Source organism: Hypoxylon trugodes, assembly GCF_022578975.1.
Source record: "Hypoxylon trugodes strain CBS 135444 unplaced genomic scaffold F4822scaffold_5, whole genome shotgun sequence".
In the NCBI taxonomy this organism is placed as follows: Eukaryota; Fungi; Ascomycota; class Sordariomycetes; order Xylariales; family Hypoxylaceae; genus Hypoxylon; species Hypoxylon trugodes.
Genome location: NW_026250020.1, coordinates 2,685,330 through 2,701,656, shown reverse-complemented (window position 1 = coordinate 2,701,656; position 16,327 = coordinate 2,685,330). Strand labels below are relative to the sequence as shown.

At 47.3% G+C, this 16,327-nt stretch overlaps 4 protein-coding genes across 4 annotated transcripts; 3 read left to right on the top strand and 1 right to left on the bottom strand.

Moving 5' to 3' along the window:
- Positions 1–692: 692 nt before the first annotated feature.
- On the top strand, positions 693–4,069 carry F4822DRAFT_443723 (uncharacterized protein; the record flags this gene model as incomplete). Its single annotated transcript, XM_051463139.1, has 4 exons — positions 693–1,388; positions 1,478–2,020; positions 2,068–2,310; positions 2,372–4,069. Exons 1-4 carry the CDS (start codon positions 801–803, stop codon positions 4,067–4,069), a joined length of 3,072 nt encoding a protein of 1,023 aa, XP_051314744.1. The 5' UTR covers positions 693–800.
- A 1,085-nt stretch (positions 4,070–5,154) lies between these two features.
- F4822DRAFT_263974 (uncharacterized protein) lies at positions 5,155–6,211 on the top strand. Its single transcript, XM_051454619.1, has 3 exons — positions 5,155–5,558; positions 5,678–5,842; positions 5,947–6,211. Exons 1-3 carry the CDS (start codon positions 5,423–5,425, stop codon positions 6,117–6,119), a joined length of 474 nt encoding a protein of 157 aa, XP_051314743.1. The 5' UTR covers positions 5,155–5,422; the 3' UTR covers positions 6,120–6,211.
- Positions 6,212–8,853: 2,642 nt separating this feature from the next.
- Positions 8,854–11,725, top strand: F4822DRAFT_263889 (MFS general substrate transporter). Its single transcript, XM_051454618.1, has 3 exons — positions 8,854–9,801; positions 9,859–10,146; positions 10,201–11,725. Exons 1-3 carry the CDS (start codon positions 9,575–9,577, stop codon positions 11,459–11,461), a joined length of 1,776 nt encoding a protein of 591 aa, XP_051314742.1. The 5' UTR covers positions 8,854–9,574; the 3' UTR covers positions 11,462–11,725.
- On the bottom strand, positions 11,725–15,755 carry F4822DRAFT_263886 (uncharacterized protein). The gene is made up of 5 exons (XM_051454617.1): positions 15,460–15,755; positions 15,048–15,399; positions 14,367–14,997; positions 13,670–14,315; positions 11,725–13,615 (listed from the first exon to the last, which is right to left on the bottom strand). Exons 1-5 carry the CDS (start codon positions 15,648–15,650, stop codon positions 11,989–11,991), a joined length of 3,447 nt encoding a protein of 1,148 aa, XP_051314741.1. The 5' UTR covers positions 15,651–15,755; the 3' UTR covers positions 11,725–11,988.
- Positions 15,756–16,327: the final 572 nt, after the last annotated feature.

The following is a 16,327-nucleotide window of genomic DNA, read 5'->3' as shown; positions in this document are numbered from 1 at the left end:
TCCTACATACACTACATACATAGCCTTATGTAGGTACAATTTACAATTATACTGCAACCGCCCACCTGACCTGCACGCTGCACCGCACCGCACCACCGCACCACCGTAACCACTTGCACCCAGATCGGCAGAACGAGAAGAGAAAGGCGCCAGTCCGCCTAATTCTTCCTCCCACCTCTTACTACCTCTACTACCCCCAATAACCGCCGAGCGCGGTCTTCTCGACCTTCGATGTTTCAAGTCCCCTTACTGCCCTAACGCCGTATTTGCGATACGAAACAGCATATCGAGCATTACGAACATCCAACTGCTGATATATCCGTCATTCCATCGCCCTGCGTCAGGATAAAAAAGAAAGCGCAAAGTTACTTGAGTTACTTGGGACAATCCGCGTGACGGAGGTTGATTCAGGGAGAAGAAAGCAAGAGGAGGCGACTTCAGAAAAGAAGAAGAAAAAGAAAGGATTCATTTTCTTCTTCTTCACCCCATTCCACCGAAACGATTCTAAATTTCCGAACGCGACAACGCTGAAGTTATTCATTTGTACGGGTCCCAAGTTGCGATAGATCTCAAAGGACCACATCTCGACCTCGAGTAGTATCTAGCGGCGATCTCACCGATCCAATTCCCAAGCCCCCGCCACGTCCACTTTAAGCAATTCATATCCTGACTCCTTTCGCTGCTTCGAGCCAAGGCTCCTAAATTGACGACACTTGTCCCGCCTGCCCGCCTCGACGCTCGGTGACGATTACTAACGAAAGCACGGTCATTCTTTGCGGTACTCGCATGGGTTGATTAGCATGGCACATGCTCCGGCACTTCTACGGACGAACACGGCCCCCGTATTTCCAGCCGACAACAAGTACGGTCCCATGTCAACATCTACTATGAGCAGCCTCCGTACGAGCCAGTTGTCCGGCTCGACAGCTCTCAACTCATCGAATTCCTCACTTACTTCCATGTCGGCTTCCACCATTGTTCCTCCCGCGAGCAATGGTAACGTCGTGCCCACCGCAAATATTATCAACCAAAAGGCGGACGCCTCCAGATCGCTCTACCAAATATGCATCGCATTGAAACTGCGACTCGCCCGCGTACCCGGTTTCGAGGCACACCTCGATGCTCTAGCATCGGCACCGGGCGGCGAAGATGGACCCGTGGAATCCGTTTGGAACCTGTTGCGAACGGGTCTTCCACTCCTGACCATATACAACAGCTTACAACCAGAGAGCCCACTAGAAATCGATCCCGCAGCTAGCGAGGCAAGGCGACCCAAACTAGCCATCTTCAAGTTCGTCGAGGCCTGCATGAAGCAGCTAAAGATCCCCGCTTCCGAGTCCTTTGTGATCAGCGATTTGATGGGTAACGATACTACTGGGTTTGTTAAGGTATGTCTTGCTCGAGGTATTCGCCCGTGCACATGGAACATCCCAGTCTCCGTAATGCTATGAATCAATACGCTGACATCTCCGATTAGGTTACCCAAGTGCTGAATATTGTTCTGGACCGCGCTGAAGAACGAGGCCTTCTCCTACAAATCCAACCTTATCCAGAAGATACTGGGCCCGTAGTACCCGGGTCTCAGATGACGTATCGCGATCACATTATCCAGGAATTAGTCGACACGGAGCGGAAATACGTTCAAGATCTCGAAAATCTTCACGACCTCAAGAGGACATTAGAACAGAAGGGTGTTATCCCTGGTGATATAATCCATCAAATATTCCTAAACATAAACTCGATCCTAGACTTCCAGAGACGCTTTTTGATTCGCGTCGAAACCGCCAACTCGATGACAGAGGAAGCGCAACGATGGGGCGCACCTTTCGTCACATACGAAGATGCTTTCGACATTTACCAACCCTTTATCGCGAACCAACGGAAAGCGGGCCAAATAGCCAGCCAGGTTTTCGATAAAATCCAACTAGCCGAACATCCTGTATCGTTTGATTTTAATACATTGGATAGTTTCTTGCTAAAACCAATGCAAAGATTAGTTAAATATCCTTTACTGTTAAAGGTGCGGAATTGATTATCTCGAGACGATCTCATACTAACTAGAATTAGTCATTGTTGAAGAAGTGTGAAGACGTAGAAATCAGGGCGGATTTGACTGCGGGTATCGAGGCGGCGGAACGAGTGCTCACGAAGGCAAACGAGGCGGTCGATCGCGATCTTCTAGATGAGGCTTTGGAAGAGTTAATACGGAGAGTAGACGATTGGAAGAACCACCGAGTCGAGTCCTTCGGTAGGCTATTATTACACGGAGTGTACACTGTCATCACCGGTCGCACCGAGCAAGAAAAAGACGTAAGTCTTGTGAAAGTAAGACGCCTCAACCCAGAGGAGCTTAATGCTGATGATCTTTTAGTACGAGATTTACTTGTTCGAATGCATCCTCCTATGCTGCAAGGAAGTACAACCGAATAAGAGCAAAGATAAGAAAGACAAAAACAAGACCGCTCCGAAGATTCCGAATAAGAATAACAAGCTGCAGCTTAAGGGACGGATATTTATGACAAATGTGACCGAAGTTTTGTCGTTCGCAAAACCAGGTAAGCAACGCGATGATTCATATGTGGAACTCAACCTAATTATCCCAGGTTCGTATACTGTACAGATATGGTGGAAGGGTGATCCCGGCGTAGAAAATTTTGTCATCAAGTTTTCCAACGAAGAAACGATGAAGAAATGGGAAAATGGGTTAGTCGCACAGAGAAAAGAAAACGCCCCGAGCGCTGCTGCAAGCCCCGAGCAAAGCACTCCAGACTTTGCATGGATGCGGGGTCAAAACCAACTTGAGAATCCTTACGCCCAGCAGGAAGACGATGAGGATGAAGAAGAGGAGGCACCATCACAAGTGTCGCCACCAGGCGTGGGCTTTGGTGGAGTTTCGACTGGCGGAGTTATGAACCGTAATGCATCTAGTACAAGTTTAAGAGCTCGCTCCGCAACCGCAGAGAGCACCCAGTCTCTAGCAGGAATCGCTCGAGCACCGCCGCCACGTTTCCCTCTTCCGGCTCCCCCAGGACAGCTGAGCCTCCAGACCCAAGGTACCGCACAGTCGCCAGTTCCCCGTGCGGGCGAATCGTACTTCTCTCCCACGGCAGAGTCTCCCGCGTCCTCGCGGACAAGTACAGCGAGTACTATGTTCGCACCAACTGGTCAGTATCCATTCCCAAGGACTGGAACGCCTCAAGGGGGCTGGGAAGACAATAACCGTTACACCGCACCTGCTATGCCACGAGCTCCTTCGAGAGACGGGCCTTCTCCATTGAGCGGGCGTAATCCTAGAGGACCTTCGTTGCCTGTGATGGCCTCACAGCAAACGCTAGCTCAGCAGCAACGTAGCCGGTCATACAGCACCCCGGACATCAACGGGCAGCCGAACGGGCGTAGGACTAATAGTAGTACTCCTGTTCCCGCTGTACCTGGAATTCCACCCCACCTTCACCCTGCACATGACGCGAACATCCCGCGATCTCAAACTGGCTCTCCCAGACAGGATGTCCCAATCCGTACTAATACCCAGAGTCCAGGTGTTCCGCGTGATAGGTCAACCCAGCAGTCCGGTCAGTACGGAGGAACCATGTCCCAGTTCCCTACACAGCCCGTATACCCCCGACAGACGACTCCCGCTCCAGTAACATCTTCTGGAGGATCAGTACCTCAACCGTTGAATCTTAACAACCAACAGCCTGTCTCGCCGGCACTGGGTACAGCTACGCAAGGCAACCCGTTATCGAGTCCAGACCTTCCGATTCCTGCACAATTGAAAGTGAAGGTGAATTGCGACAATGGGACGTACTTCACGCTCGTAGCACCGTTCAATATTGCATATCAATCGCTTAGAGACCGTATTGATGCTAAGCTTTCGCGATTCACAAACAGCTCGATTGCTAAGGGCAATCTGAAACTGCGATATCGCGATGAGGACGGTGATTCCGTAACAATCGAAAGTGATGACGATATTCAAATCGCATTCTCAGAGTGGCGTGAAGGTTCGCGTAACATGTATGCTGGTGGCGTCGGAGAAATAGAACTTTTCTGCGTCGGCGAGACTGATTAAACGTCCTCAACAATACTCTGCGACAGAATCTCGAAGGCCTATTCTAGGGACAAATCACTTACGACCAAAGCTTCTCAGAGACGACCGAGGTACAATACTCAATTAGCTATGCCAATAATGATATGGTACGCACCAAAAGTTAACGGGCTATATCTTGATACCACTTCATTTCACCTTTCGGATCATTTATCCAACGACGTTCTTTTCACGACTTTACGATTCTTGCACATATTCTAGATACCAGACCTTTCTTGGTCACTTGCGGACTGGCTTTGGGTCCCCGCCAGATCGAAAAGCAACTTCACATTCTTTTTCAGGTTCTGATGCTACGTCAGGACAGTCCTCGGTCGTTATGGATATAACCTCTGTCCTTGGTATTTTTTGGGAGCTAATGAGCCTACAACCCTGTCGGACTCTGAGTCCTCTATTCTACAACATATTCAACTATCGTTTCTGTCCCTCACTGCGCAAATCATAGTCGTAGCTGAGACTTTTTTTCGCCGAGATTGGGTAATATGGCTACTGGCTTCTTGTCAAGAGCCATGTGGGAAATAATCAGGGATTTCGGACTTCGACCACATTTGATAACCTTTGCACAGGACGGCGCTAGTTAAGACGGACGGCGGTTCTGCTATTTCTGTTTCGCGCATCTGACTTCACAAAGCATGAGAGAGCAAGATGTTTGTTGCTGCAGCATTGGCGGGAGTAAACCTAGGGGCTTCATACTGTCGGTGTAATGTGGAGTCAGACGTCACGAAGTTGATAGCCATGAAAGCTTTTATATTTTTGAATGGGGCATGGCGAAACGCTAGGAGCTGAGTCCTACTCGCAGCGCTTTTTTCAAAGGAGGAGCTGAGTTTGAGAGCTAGTGGCCTATATATAGGTGTACCTCAAATGAAGATTTTTTTTTATAAAAGAATTTTATGCGTCGCTTTGTTGGTTAGATATTTAGAGCTTCATTGGCCTACATAGCTGTCATCTAGGTAATATATCTGAGATTCTAGCTCTGTATTCCGAGTGCGTAGTATGTGAGCTTACTTAATGCCATTGTAGGAGGCTGAATGGTGACGGACATGGTCCTCCGCATTTTACCTATTTCGTCTAGATTAGTTGACCACCGTCCCCTCATGGTTCTTAATATGAATGATCATGTAGCGTGCCATTGCCTTGGAATATATTCGAGTCGTGTAAATGAACAGGTGGCGTTGGTGGACTTATAATCTAACTGTTCTGTCGATCGTTCATCCCTTGAATTTTCGACTGGCATACTCTTATGTAACTAAGTCATTATATTTGACTTGTGGCTTGTTCAAAATATCTTTATTTTATATATCCATAAAGTCATAAGACAATATGCTCTCATCTCTCGCTTCCCGCCTGCTCTTAGCCTGCGTGGCCGTAGTCCCTACGGCCTTGGCGAAGCCGGAGCAGATCCGCGCTGTATCGTCACCTATCTTCCACTATTACCTACAAGCGTACCCGCAGGATCGTACGTCATCACATGTCTCTATATACCTAATTCTAACCTATTTCATCATCCTATTCTAGCTACCCTTCCTTGCCTCATCTCGATCTGATCTACGAAGCTAACAGCATACTTTAAAATAGCTACGATCCCAGTGATGGGCCCTGAGTCTAGCAGCGAGTACTTTGATATCGGTACTTCGATTAAGAGCACCAATACATCGAAATTCTTGAATATTGGAAGTGACTCAACGTCGTACAAGACACTTACGTTTGCGGAGGCGAGCGCGACGGATGCTTGGGCGCTTGGTGAGTGACTATTATACCTCTAGAACCCCCCTTCCATATTGTTTCCAGCAAAGGGATGGCTGAAGTTTGTAATGGGTTATGATTACTGATCCTCGAATTCGTAGAGGGCGATACTATCATCACGAGCACGGGAAGTAGCTTCGGCCGCCAACTTAACTTCCTAGTCTGCCAGCTTAGTGGTAGCTATTGGCAGGTGTACCTACAGACGGGCAGTGACACGCCTTCGGGAAAGACTTGTAGCAATTACCAGAGCTTGCATTTGCCTTGCTTATGTTAAGGTGGGGAGGGTCTGGATAGGGGAAAGGGGGAAGTTAGTGATATCATATAGGGAGCTAGTATATCAATAGTCTAAAGCTCTATTCGAAAGGCGGCTTGGTAGCAGAATCTCCTTGCGCATAGTGAGCTAAGCTTTTAGTCACGAACCCTTCCATATTATGTATGGCAGTCATCAGTCGTCCAATCTATGGTGCAAGGCTGATATTCTTGATCATTTCTTCATTCGTTATTGTATGTAAGATCATGTACTGGCGTTTATTCCAAATATACAGTTTTCGTGTATAGCAGTTGACGATCGCCGCCGGTAATTCAACCTCAGACCTAACTCGTTCGTGGATCAACCCGAAACGCCGTCTTTTGCCTTTTTCATAGAAGGGGGTTGTATGCCACTCCATGTTCATCCGCCGTATCGTACAGAGCCGCAAAAGTCCCTCCTCATGGCGCTGTGTAGATGTTTACCAACCCATAGGGACCCTTGAACTGCGGCGATTGTAGAACGCATCCCATATATTCCTCGAGCAAAGTATTTTATTATTTTCTTTTCTTCTCCGCATACGTAAGTTTATCCTTGAATCGCGCGAGGTGGTAGTTGATTTCGCTGCCCCTCGGCGGGGAAGGTTGCGGTGCGTCCATACAATTTCGTAAGGCTTGTTCGACTTGTGCGCATCCCGCTGTGCTATATCCCGCAGATGCCCAACATGCTATTCAATCAACACCGTTAGTCCAAGTGCATAAGTATAAAACGTCATTGATCCTTATGATAATCTTATTTTAGAGAATCTAGAACGTAAGGCGGCGTCAGCGCGTACCTAGAACAGAGGACATGAGAGCTATGCAAGGACGCTCCCTCTGACCATTCGGATTGCGAACTCGGAGGACCTTGACGGGTGGGAGGCGAATTGGTTTTTGAGAGGCCGACATCTCGAAGGATCGAAATCGGGGTACCGGATCCGACAAATTTTTTTTTCTTATTTTCGGCCGTAGGTGGGATGGATGCCGTCAATCGAAAATGGCGTGGGCCGAAATGAAGCTTTTCGTAAGAACGAAAAAAAATTACAGGGAAGTTTGATCTGGCAAAGAAAAAGATTGGTCACGTGGTAAGATTAGATTATGCAAAACGCGCGAGGTGTGGGGTTATTCCAGTGGATGATGTACTTTGGTACTTCGGGTCATTATTTTTAGGTACCTAGGTACTTAGTCTGGCTGTAATGGTGTTGAAGAGTTTCATCGAATTGCTTGTCTCGACGCTTATTTTTTTATTCCCCTGCACCGTCCGCTTCGCACCGCTTCGCACCGCACCAACACCAAAAAAGCCGCCTAACGGTCGGTCCTGCACATAATCTGATAAATTAAACCACCCCATTCCCGATCCACACACCAATTGGAGATAAGATGGAACAGATCACAAGCCTTTTGCAGGTTCCAAGGTTCCAAGGTGCTTAGGGTGAGGTTACATGGCATACCCGTCACTTAGACTTCTTACTTCTTATATCCATATGTACTTCTTACATTTTCTTATGCTATGATTAGTAGCGTATAGCGGTACTACGTCGTACACGTAATGCCCAGGATACTGTTTCCCAATTGGCACGAATCGCCGACTGGGAATAGGCCTTGTCCAGCGCTGGCTACACGAATTATCGATTACTCCGAGTTCTGGCCGCGACATCGGCCTGGCGTAAAGAGGCGTTTTTAGAGGAGTTAGCCGCTGGATGGAGTTGGGGTCTTGCAAAAATTGGGAACAAGCTGTCAGAACTAGATCTGTCTAGCAGACTAACTACACCTCATTCTAGTTTCTTTGAGCGGGATCTCTTTGAGATCGAATGATTCATGACCAGCAACTTATTCGAGAATTTTACGAATCGGGCCAGCAGTTCTCTAGCAGTTCTAGACGCCAAGTTCAGCTGGAGAAGCTTGTCGTCAGTTAAGCTCAGAAGGTGGACCATTCTACTGCGAGTTGACACCATTCGTGGATAAGTTCTTGTCAATAGCAGATGAGAATAGATGGAACTATACCTGGAGTAATCAGTGATCACCAAACGGGATCTCATTCCCAATTCTGATCCAGGTTTTTTTGATGTCATGAGCTGATTCGCCTTCCGCCTGATCGATCTCGCCTAGCAGGTCGCCATGTCTCACCACCTCCAACAGTGAAGATCAGTACGACTAGCAGCAGGTCCCATTCTTCCCATTCTAGTCGTCGTGTAGTAAAAGTCGCGCAGAGACTAGCGAAGGTCCCTTAACGTCAAAAAACTGCTCTCGCGTCCCCACTCGCCCGTGGTCTCGACGTAACGCTGCCGAACTATTGGAACGCACCAACAAATTCGAGGATATGATTTTCCTTGCTAATTTGATTAGTTGGATCATTAGTACCCGGGCGACTTTTTTTGATCTTTTTGATCACGCTTTGAAATCCTCGGTTGGTGGGTACTGATTGATAAGATAAATTCTCGTACCGATCCACTTCTTGCAGTATCTGATCGGCTAGTGCACCTAATCAAGTCTAGCTGATCCGGGTCCCTTGGCCACTAGCTGGCCTGGAATGCCCGAAGAACCTTCCCCCTTGAGGGAAGCTGAATTTTTGCACGGCTCGTAGGTCCTTAGTACTCGTGGTACAAACCACACCCTACCTTGCATTCCGATTCCTCCTCTCAGCTTTTGGTACAGAGTTGGTACAAACCGTGGGGATTTTCATAAGTTATATTTACGTAATTGACTATTTCATAACGAAGTAGAACATATAGAGTGGAACGATAATTTTCCTTTCATTATTTTAGGTATGGTTTGCTACTAGCTTTAAAGCATTTTCCGGAACATCGCACCTTTCTGGGTAAGGAACGAATTGAAGCTAGATCATTCGTTGGTGTTTTTCTTCCTCTCTTTTTTTTTCTTGCTAGGTAGTTACGAATCATGTTCATCATCTAACGGGTTGTTATGTCTTGAACATTTCGGCCTGGCCACGGGCAGTCGCCATCCACTTCGGTCGCCATTGTTCCCCACTCTTTCTAGCTACACTCGTGGCTAGACCCAACCCAGAGATCAAGGTTAGTTAGGTTCCGCCGGTTCCCACTCACCTTCGTACGTACCTACCTTCTTCGGGACGGGTGGTTCAAGGTAGTAGGAGCAACTGTCAATGCGTTTTGAATAAAAGGGCACTCTTCCTACCTCAGAATTTGACTCGTGCTTCCTTCAACCACTTCATCCAACATCCCTACAACCCTCTCGGCTGGGAATACTATTATAATAGTATTAGTATATCTTCTTTTATACGTCCAAGTATAGAATAGTATACGCTATAACCATAGTTTTTTCGAATAACCAGGTTATCCCACGCGCTTCGCCAAGATTGATCACTTACCCGGTTATCAGTCAGTCGACATAAGACGCGCCGCATTTATACATAATATCTCAGACCCCAATTTCAACTGAGGAATTACCCCGAATTCAACCGCCAAAATGAGAGGTCCGCTCGCTCGGTTCTCTCACCCTACCGAGGTGCCGGTGGAGGAGAAAACTCGCCCGGAAAATGACAAAGAAATCGGAGTAGTCGACAACCAGCCTCGTACCAGCGAGGCCGATTCCGACCCGGATACTATCGACGCCCAAGCCCAGGCCGGTGTGCAAAAGATCGAAGCCACTACTAAGGTTTGGTCGAGGTCTAACCTCATTATGGCCTATGTCTTGTAGGTTACACCAACAACCGACGCTATTTCACTTTCCAGCTATTAACAAAATTGCAGCATCTGGATCATCTACTTCGTCGACTCCATGCAACAGGGAATGGGATCTCTTTTGACTCCCTATGTCACTAGTGCTTTCTACCTCCACTCTTTGACTGCCACTACGAACGTCATGTCTGGTATTATCGCCGGTATCTCGAAGCTCACTTTGGCTAAGATTCTCGACATTTGGGGTCGTCCCCAGGGTTTCATGGTTGTCGTTATTCTAATGACTCTCGGTCTGGTCATGATGGCGGCTTGCAACGGCGTTGAAACTTATGCCGCTGCGCAAGTTTTCTACTGGGTCGGGTAAGTTTTGAATTTTGCAACCTTTTCCCTGGGCATCCTATTAACTCTTCTTAGATACAACGGTGTTAGTTACTCGCTATCCGTTTTCATCGCCGATACTTCGTCGCTAAAGAACCGAGGTCTGATGTTGGCCTTCATCTCTTCGCCGTACATCATCACTGTCTGGATCACTAGCCCCATGGCTCAGAGCGTCCTTGGTGGTATCGGCTGGAGATGGGGATTCGGTATCTTCTCCATCATCACCCCGATTATGTGCCTACCGCTTTTCTTCCTTTTCACCTACAACTACCAAAAGGCCAGAAAGGCTGGTTTGATCGTCAGCACTCCCAGCGGCCGAACTTTCTGGGAATCAGTCAAGTACTACTTCTGGCAGTTCGACGTTATCTGCCTTATCCTCGTTTCCGGTGGATTCGCTCTTTTCCTACTCCCATTCAACATCTACTCTTACCAGTACTACGGCTGGAGGGACCCCCTAACCATCTGCTTGATCATTTTTGGTGGTCTCCTCCTGATCGCAGCTGTTATCTGGGAGAAGTATTTCTCGCCTGTCAAGTTCATGCCTTGGGAGCTTCTCAAGGACCGAACTGTTCTCGGTGCTTGCATTCTCTCCGCCGTTCTTTTCGTCGAGTATTACATCTGGACCGCCTACTTCACGTCCTTCCTTCAAGTTGTTCTCAACCTTAACGTTACTCAGACCGGTTACATCAGCAACATCTACTCTCTCGGATCTTGCTTCTTCAGTTTCATCGTCGGTCTCGCTATCCGCTACACCGGTCGCTTCAAGTGGGTCGCTCTTTACTTCGGTGTCCCGGTCACTATTCTCAGCATTGGTCTCCTCATCCACTTCCGTCAACCCGGTACTTACCTTGGCTGGATCATCATGTGCGAGATCCTTTACGCTTTCGCTGGTGGTGCTTGTGTTATTGCTGAACAAATCGCTGTCATGGCTGCCGCTGGCCACCAGCACGTCGCTGTCGTCCTTGCTATGGAGGGTATGTTCAGCAGTGTCGGTGGTGCCATCGGTTCTACCGTCTCTGCTGCCATCTGGACTGGTCTATTCCCCGCCGCTCTAGCCAAGTACCTACCTGCAGAGTCCCAGGGAGACCTTACCAACATCTACAGCCAGCTTACAGAGCAACTCGCTTACCCCGTCGGCTCTCCGACCCGAGACGCCATCGTTCAAGCTTACGGTGATTCCCTCCGGTGGATGTTCGTCGCCGCGACAGCCATCACCGTTCTCGGCATCTTCAGCGTTGCCGCCTGGAGGGACATCAAGGTCAAAGACTTTAAGCAAGTCAAGGGCCGTGTAATCTAAACCCAACTAAAACACAAACTAAAGCAAAGTAAAGTATATATACACATGTGTAAGGATATGAACACGAAAGAACTTGGAGCATCTTGGCTTCTTGAATAAACACCACACAAGAAAACGGGGCTTTGGGGATACGGTTTTGGATATAGGGGGGTTTACTTGGGGATGTTAATGGATGGGTAGCGTTGAAGCATTGGCAAATACGCATTGGAGTGTAAGATGATACAACGATTATAGACTTACGATACCTGCTGGTTCGCTGAATCACGCTCATTAGAACAGTCATCTAATGTTGAATTAAAGAAAAGTTTGGTTAACAATTTTATTTGCAATTTCGATTGGGTGATTGCTGTACGTAAAACGATACTCACCAAGTATGAGCAAGTACCGTAGAAAAGGCACTAAACAAGCTCCTACTTAAAAGGAAATACGCTACGGCTTATAAGTGCCTAATAATAGACTTAAAATACTAATGGATTTCCCTAGCGCACTAGAAAACCCGAGTTAGCTTGTCAGCTACTTCGGTAGAGCTAAGGGAAAGAAAACCGTCTTGACCCAGGTTCTTCAGGGTCTTTATTCTTGTGGCGGCGTTTCCGTCTCGAATCAAGTATTTTCCAATCCATAGCCCGTAGAGCCGCGACAGCTTCCGCGTTCTCGTACTCCCCATGTGCCGTGTCCAAATCAGCACCTGCCATTCGCAGCATACGACTAAGCTTGGCCTTCTTCTGTACTACAAACGCGTAGTAAAGTGGTGAACCGTATCTCGTGGAATACAGATTCATGTTAGCCTTTTTCTCAACTAGAAGTTTGACGCCGTGTTTCGTAGAACTAATAGCCGCATGTAGCGCAGTACCACCATCCGGAGTAGCAGCATTGATATCGGCGCCCGATGCGATAATTAAGCGCGCAATGCCCATGTTTTTCCTTTTCAATGCAGTCATAAGAGGTGTCCAAACATATCTGCCATAACCGTTAAGATCGGCGCCAGCTTTAATCAGTATCTGGCATAGAGCCCACTGTTTTTCGAAGATTGTGACTTGTAGCGGGGTACCGACATGTCGAACATTTTTGTTAATATCTGCTCCATGCTCCAGGAGTAACGATATCATTTTTGCTTCGCGAGTTTGACACGCCTTGTGGAGAGCGGGTACGGGGACCGAGCAACTGTCTTCGAATACCAGGTTTGGGTCTGCGCCATGTTCTAAAAGCGGTTTTGCATCTCTGTAACCGCCGACCAAACTCGCAGCGAAAATCAGAGGTGTCCACCCATAGTGAACCATGCCATTCACACCCGCACCAAATTCGACGAGGGTATTCCAGATCAGTGGATCTTTATGCGGGTATGTGAAGAAAAGAGGAGACCTGCCATTGACTATCATGTCTTCGGGCTTTAGTAAGCCACTGCGCAGCCATTCAACCAGAACATCGTAGAATTCGAAGACAACGCAAGCCAACCACGGGAGTCCTTCGAGAACCGAAGAATCATACATGGAAACACTACTCCCACTGCCTTGGAAGACTGAGAGGGATTCTATCCATATATCATACGCCGAACTCCCCTTGAAAGGGCTGTCCAGGAATCGTACCATTAGGTTGCGAGTAGCTTCAGATATAGCTCCGGCAAAAGGCCTAGCCTGTTGGTCCCACACCATCATTCTTTCCGTCCAATCGTTATCCTCAGGACTATATCTTTTGGTAATAGGTTGTTTTAAGTGGAATAGGTAACGGAGGTGTACACTTAGTACGAGATCGTTCGCCTGTATAGGGTCGAAATGATATGATTCCAGATACTCCTGTACCGATAAATGGGCAAATCTGCAGATATCGAAATTTTCACCCATTTCCACCATCACTAGATTCTTGCATGTTTTGAGTACCATATCAATAACTGCGCCAACATCGACATCTGGTTGGAAAGGGCCGTCCGGGCTTTGAAAAACAGCTATCGCTAGCTCAAAGGGAGTCAAAGGCTTCCAAGAGCACATCATCCATTGGAATGCTCTATCAGCAATGTATCGTTTTCGCTTGTCGATACTTTCGTAAATGTCGTCGTACGATGCCTTAAGGCCCTCGGGAAGTCCGTCTAAGTGCTCGTATACTAGATGTGCGAAATCCAGTTCAAGTAGACTATCGATGTGAAGCACTACCCATTGAAACCTATAAGTAAAATTAGACTCGATCATATAACTAGAAAAATTAGACCCTACTTACATTCCTTGGCTCTTTCGTCGGAACGTCTGGATCACTTCGTCACGCATTTCCGGGGGCATCCCAGTTCTGCACCATTTCGTTTGATCAATTTTATGGGCGACATACTTGTCGATGTCGGCCTGGTTGTCACTTGCTTGGATCCTCAAATTGTGCCCACCACCGTACTTCTGTTTAATATCGTCGTCGTCGCGACTGGCGATAAATACCTTGACAAGTCCGGGGCTTGTACTTACGACGTCATCAAGAGCATCTATCAGAAGGTGCCGAGATTTGTGGTCGCATTCATCCAAGCCGTCGATTAGAACAGTTATCTGAGCATATCCTTTGCTAATATCATTTAGCAAATCCCGGCACTCCTCTATGGTAAATCGAGAGGATGCGAAACCTGTTGCTTTTTTTCCGTGGTACCTTTGACGTGTGCAATCCATGATATCTAACTCTGATTGACCAGATTTCGCTCGTACTATTTCTGGCTTGGACGATAATTGCCTTATTAAGCTTCGAAGTACAGAACCGGGATCCTGGCGATCCGATCGGTTCCTATCGCAGAAAAAATAGGCAAACCCTTCACTATTTGATGTAGTATCCAGAGTCGAAGATATGTCGTCAACAACTCTAGTAGCCAATCTAGTTTTTCCTGCACCCGCTGTCCTACGATATCAGTACAATACACAACCATTAGGGTTCCGATACTCACGAATCCCGTGTAACCACAGCGTCGTAGAACAGCTTGAGTCTCTCCATTGCGCATACTTCTCATGACGAAGCAACCATTCACAGGTACCTGTAAGACGGCTTGCCCTCGCATTTTCATAATCTGACTGGTAAGGGATATCCGATATCCATTTTAGCATATCGATATATTCATTCGCTTGCATGCTCGTCCATACTCCGTTGAGTGCGTCGTCGACTCTGCAAAACCCTTGGTCTAGAATGCTATGAAGCTCACTAAATTGGTCTGTGACGCTTTCGAGCCCACTTATGACACTTAGATGGTAGCAATTGTTGGCAGCCCTCTCAACCTTTTCTGCTTCATCCTCTAGTGCTGTCAGTCTCGCTGAGAATTTGTCGGGTTGAAAAGTCCCTTTAATTGTTTTTTCAAAAAGACCCCTTTCGCAATACTCTACCGACATAGATATAAATGAGAGTATTTCTTTAAACAAAGTGATGATCGAAGTCTTGAGTGGGCCGGTTACATTGTCGCTAAGGGCGGGACGCTTCTCGCTGAGATATAATTGATGATGGATCCTACACCGAAGACATAAACTAGTTATTCTCTCGAGGCCTATGAGTAGTTTCCCGGCATGTTCGTTATTGATAGTCACTGCCTTGATGGTGTTAGCCACTCCTGTATTTCGGGTGCATGACGAAGATATACCTGAAGCAGGAAGCGAAATGCTGCCCAAGGAAGAGCAGCATGCGTCGGATCGAAACTAACCGCGACATCACCGACTTCCTTGAGTCTGTTCAACCAGACTATAATCTTGCTTGCGAGGTCTCTAACGACATAGGTTTTTGATCCGATTGTAACTTTCAGCGCGTTCGCGTCTGCTTCGCGCTGCTTCTTCGCTACTAGAGCCTGTAATTCTTCTATATATGCCTCGCCATCGGCAATAAAAGCACCATTAGAGGGCGACAAGTACTTCTTGAATTTCTCGGCACAATATTTATCGCTTTCAGATCCGTCAGATAATAGTTGCTCCGCCTGTAGCCAGAGCTGATTATATCTACTGAGTAAAACATGGTTAAACCCAATTTTTCCAAAAGCAATTAGAGGCGGGAGTTTTTACTCGGAGTTAGAACCAGAATCGATCTTAGCCAAGGAATCAGGGCTTTCCTCAGAATCACGGAATAAAACGAGCGCGGTTCCCGCATTTCGTTTATTGCTGGCAAGCTTCGGTTTCTTCCATAACGAAGATAATTTGGCGGACAATCGGTCTCGATGCCGGGAATTTGGCGAAGAAGGCAGTAATCTCTCCATTTCATCTGGTGCGAGTCCTGGGCCCGAAGCCCGCAAGTGATAGTTATTGCATACGTTCTTGCGTTCAGATTGAGAAATCGAGACCAGGGTTTGATAGGTGGTGAGAATATCGTTTTAGTTAATATGTACCTCGGTAGGAATCGGGTTTCGCTAAGGCTTAGGAAAGAAGCTCAATTAGTTGTTGCGACAAAGTGAGCCGTGCCTCGAGAAATGACCCAAGAAGCAAAGATGTTTGCAACCATTAGAAAAGTAAGGCATCTAGCTGATGTAAATCATTTAAATCTTAGTTTCCCATTGCCGTCTACGCTCTGCCTCCGTCAACCAGACCCAAATGCTCGTGATCGAGTCTTCTGTTTGAGGCTTGCTGCCTGTGGCCTCCCATGTAACTGCGGGGTTTCGTTGGGCTGCATCCTCTCGTTTTGGTAGGTACTGGTCCAGGGCAGGGATCCGCGCTGGCGGCTTATAGAGGCTTATGTGTGGCTATACCTAGCTTGAACAGTGAAGCCGAGAGAATATGATTCAAGAACCTTCAGAAAACAACCACCAGTATCTTCAGTTTACGTGCTTGAATAAGACCCCCTTCCACTACTCTAACATATCATATAATCACCTAGATAAGTACCTGGTGTTCGTATGTCGTTTTAGAACCATTTCATTGTGAGGCGACTTCGGTAGGG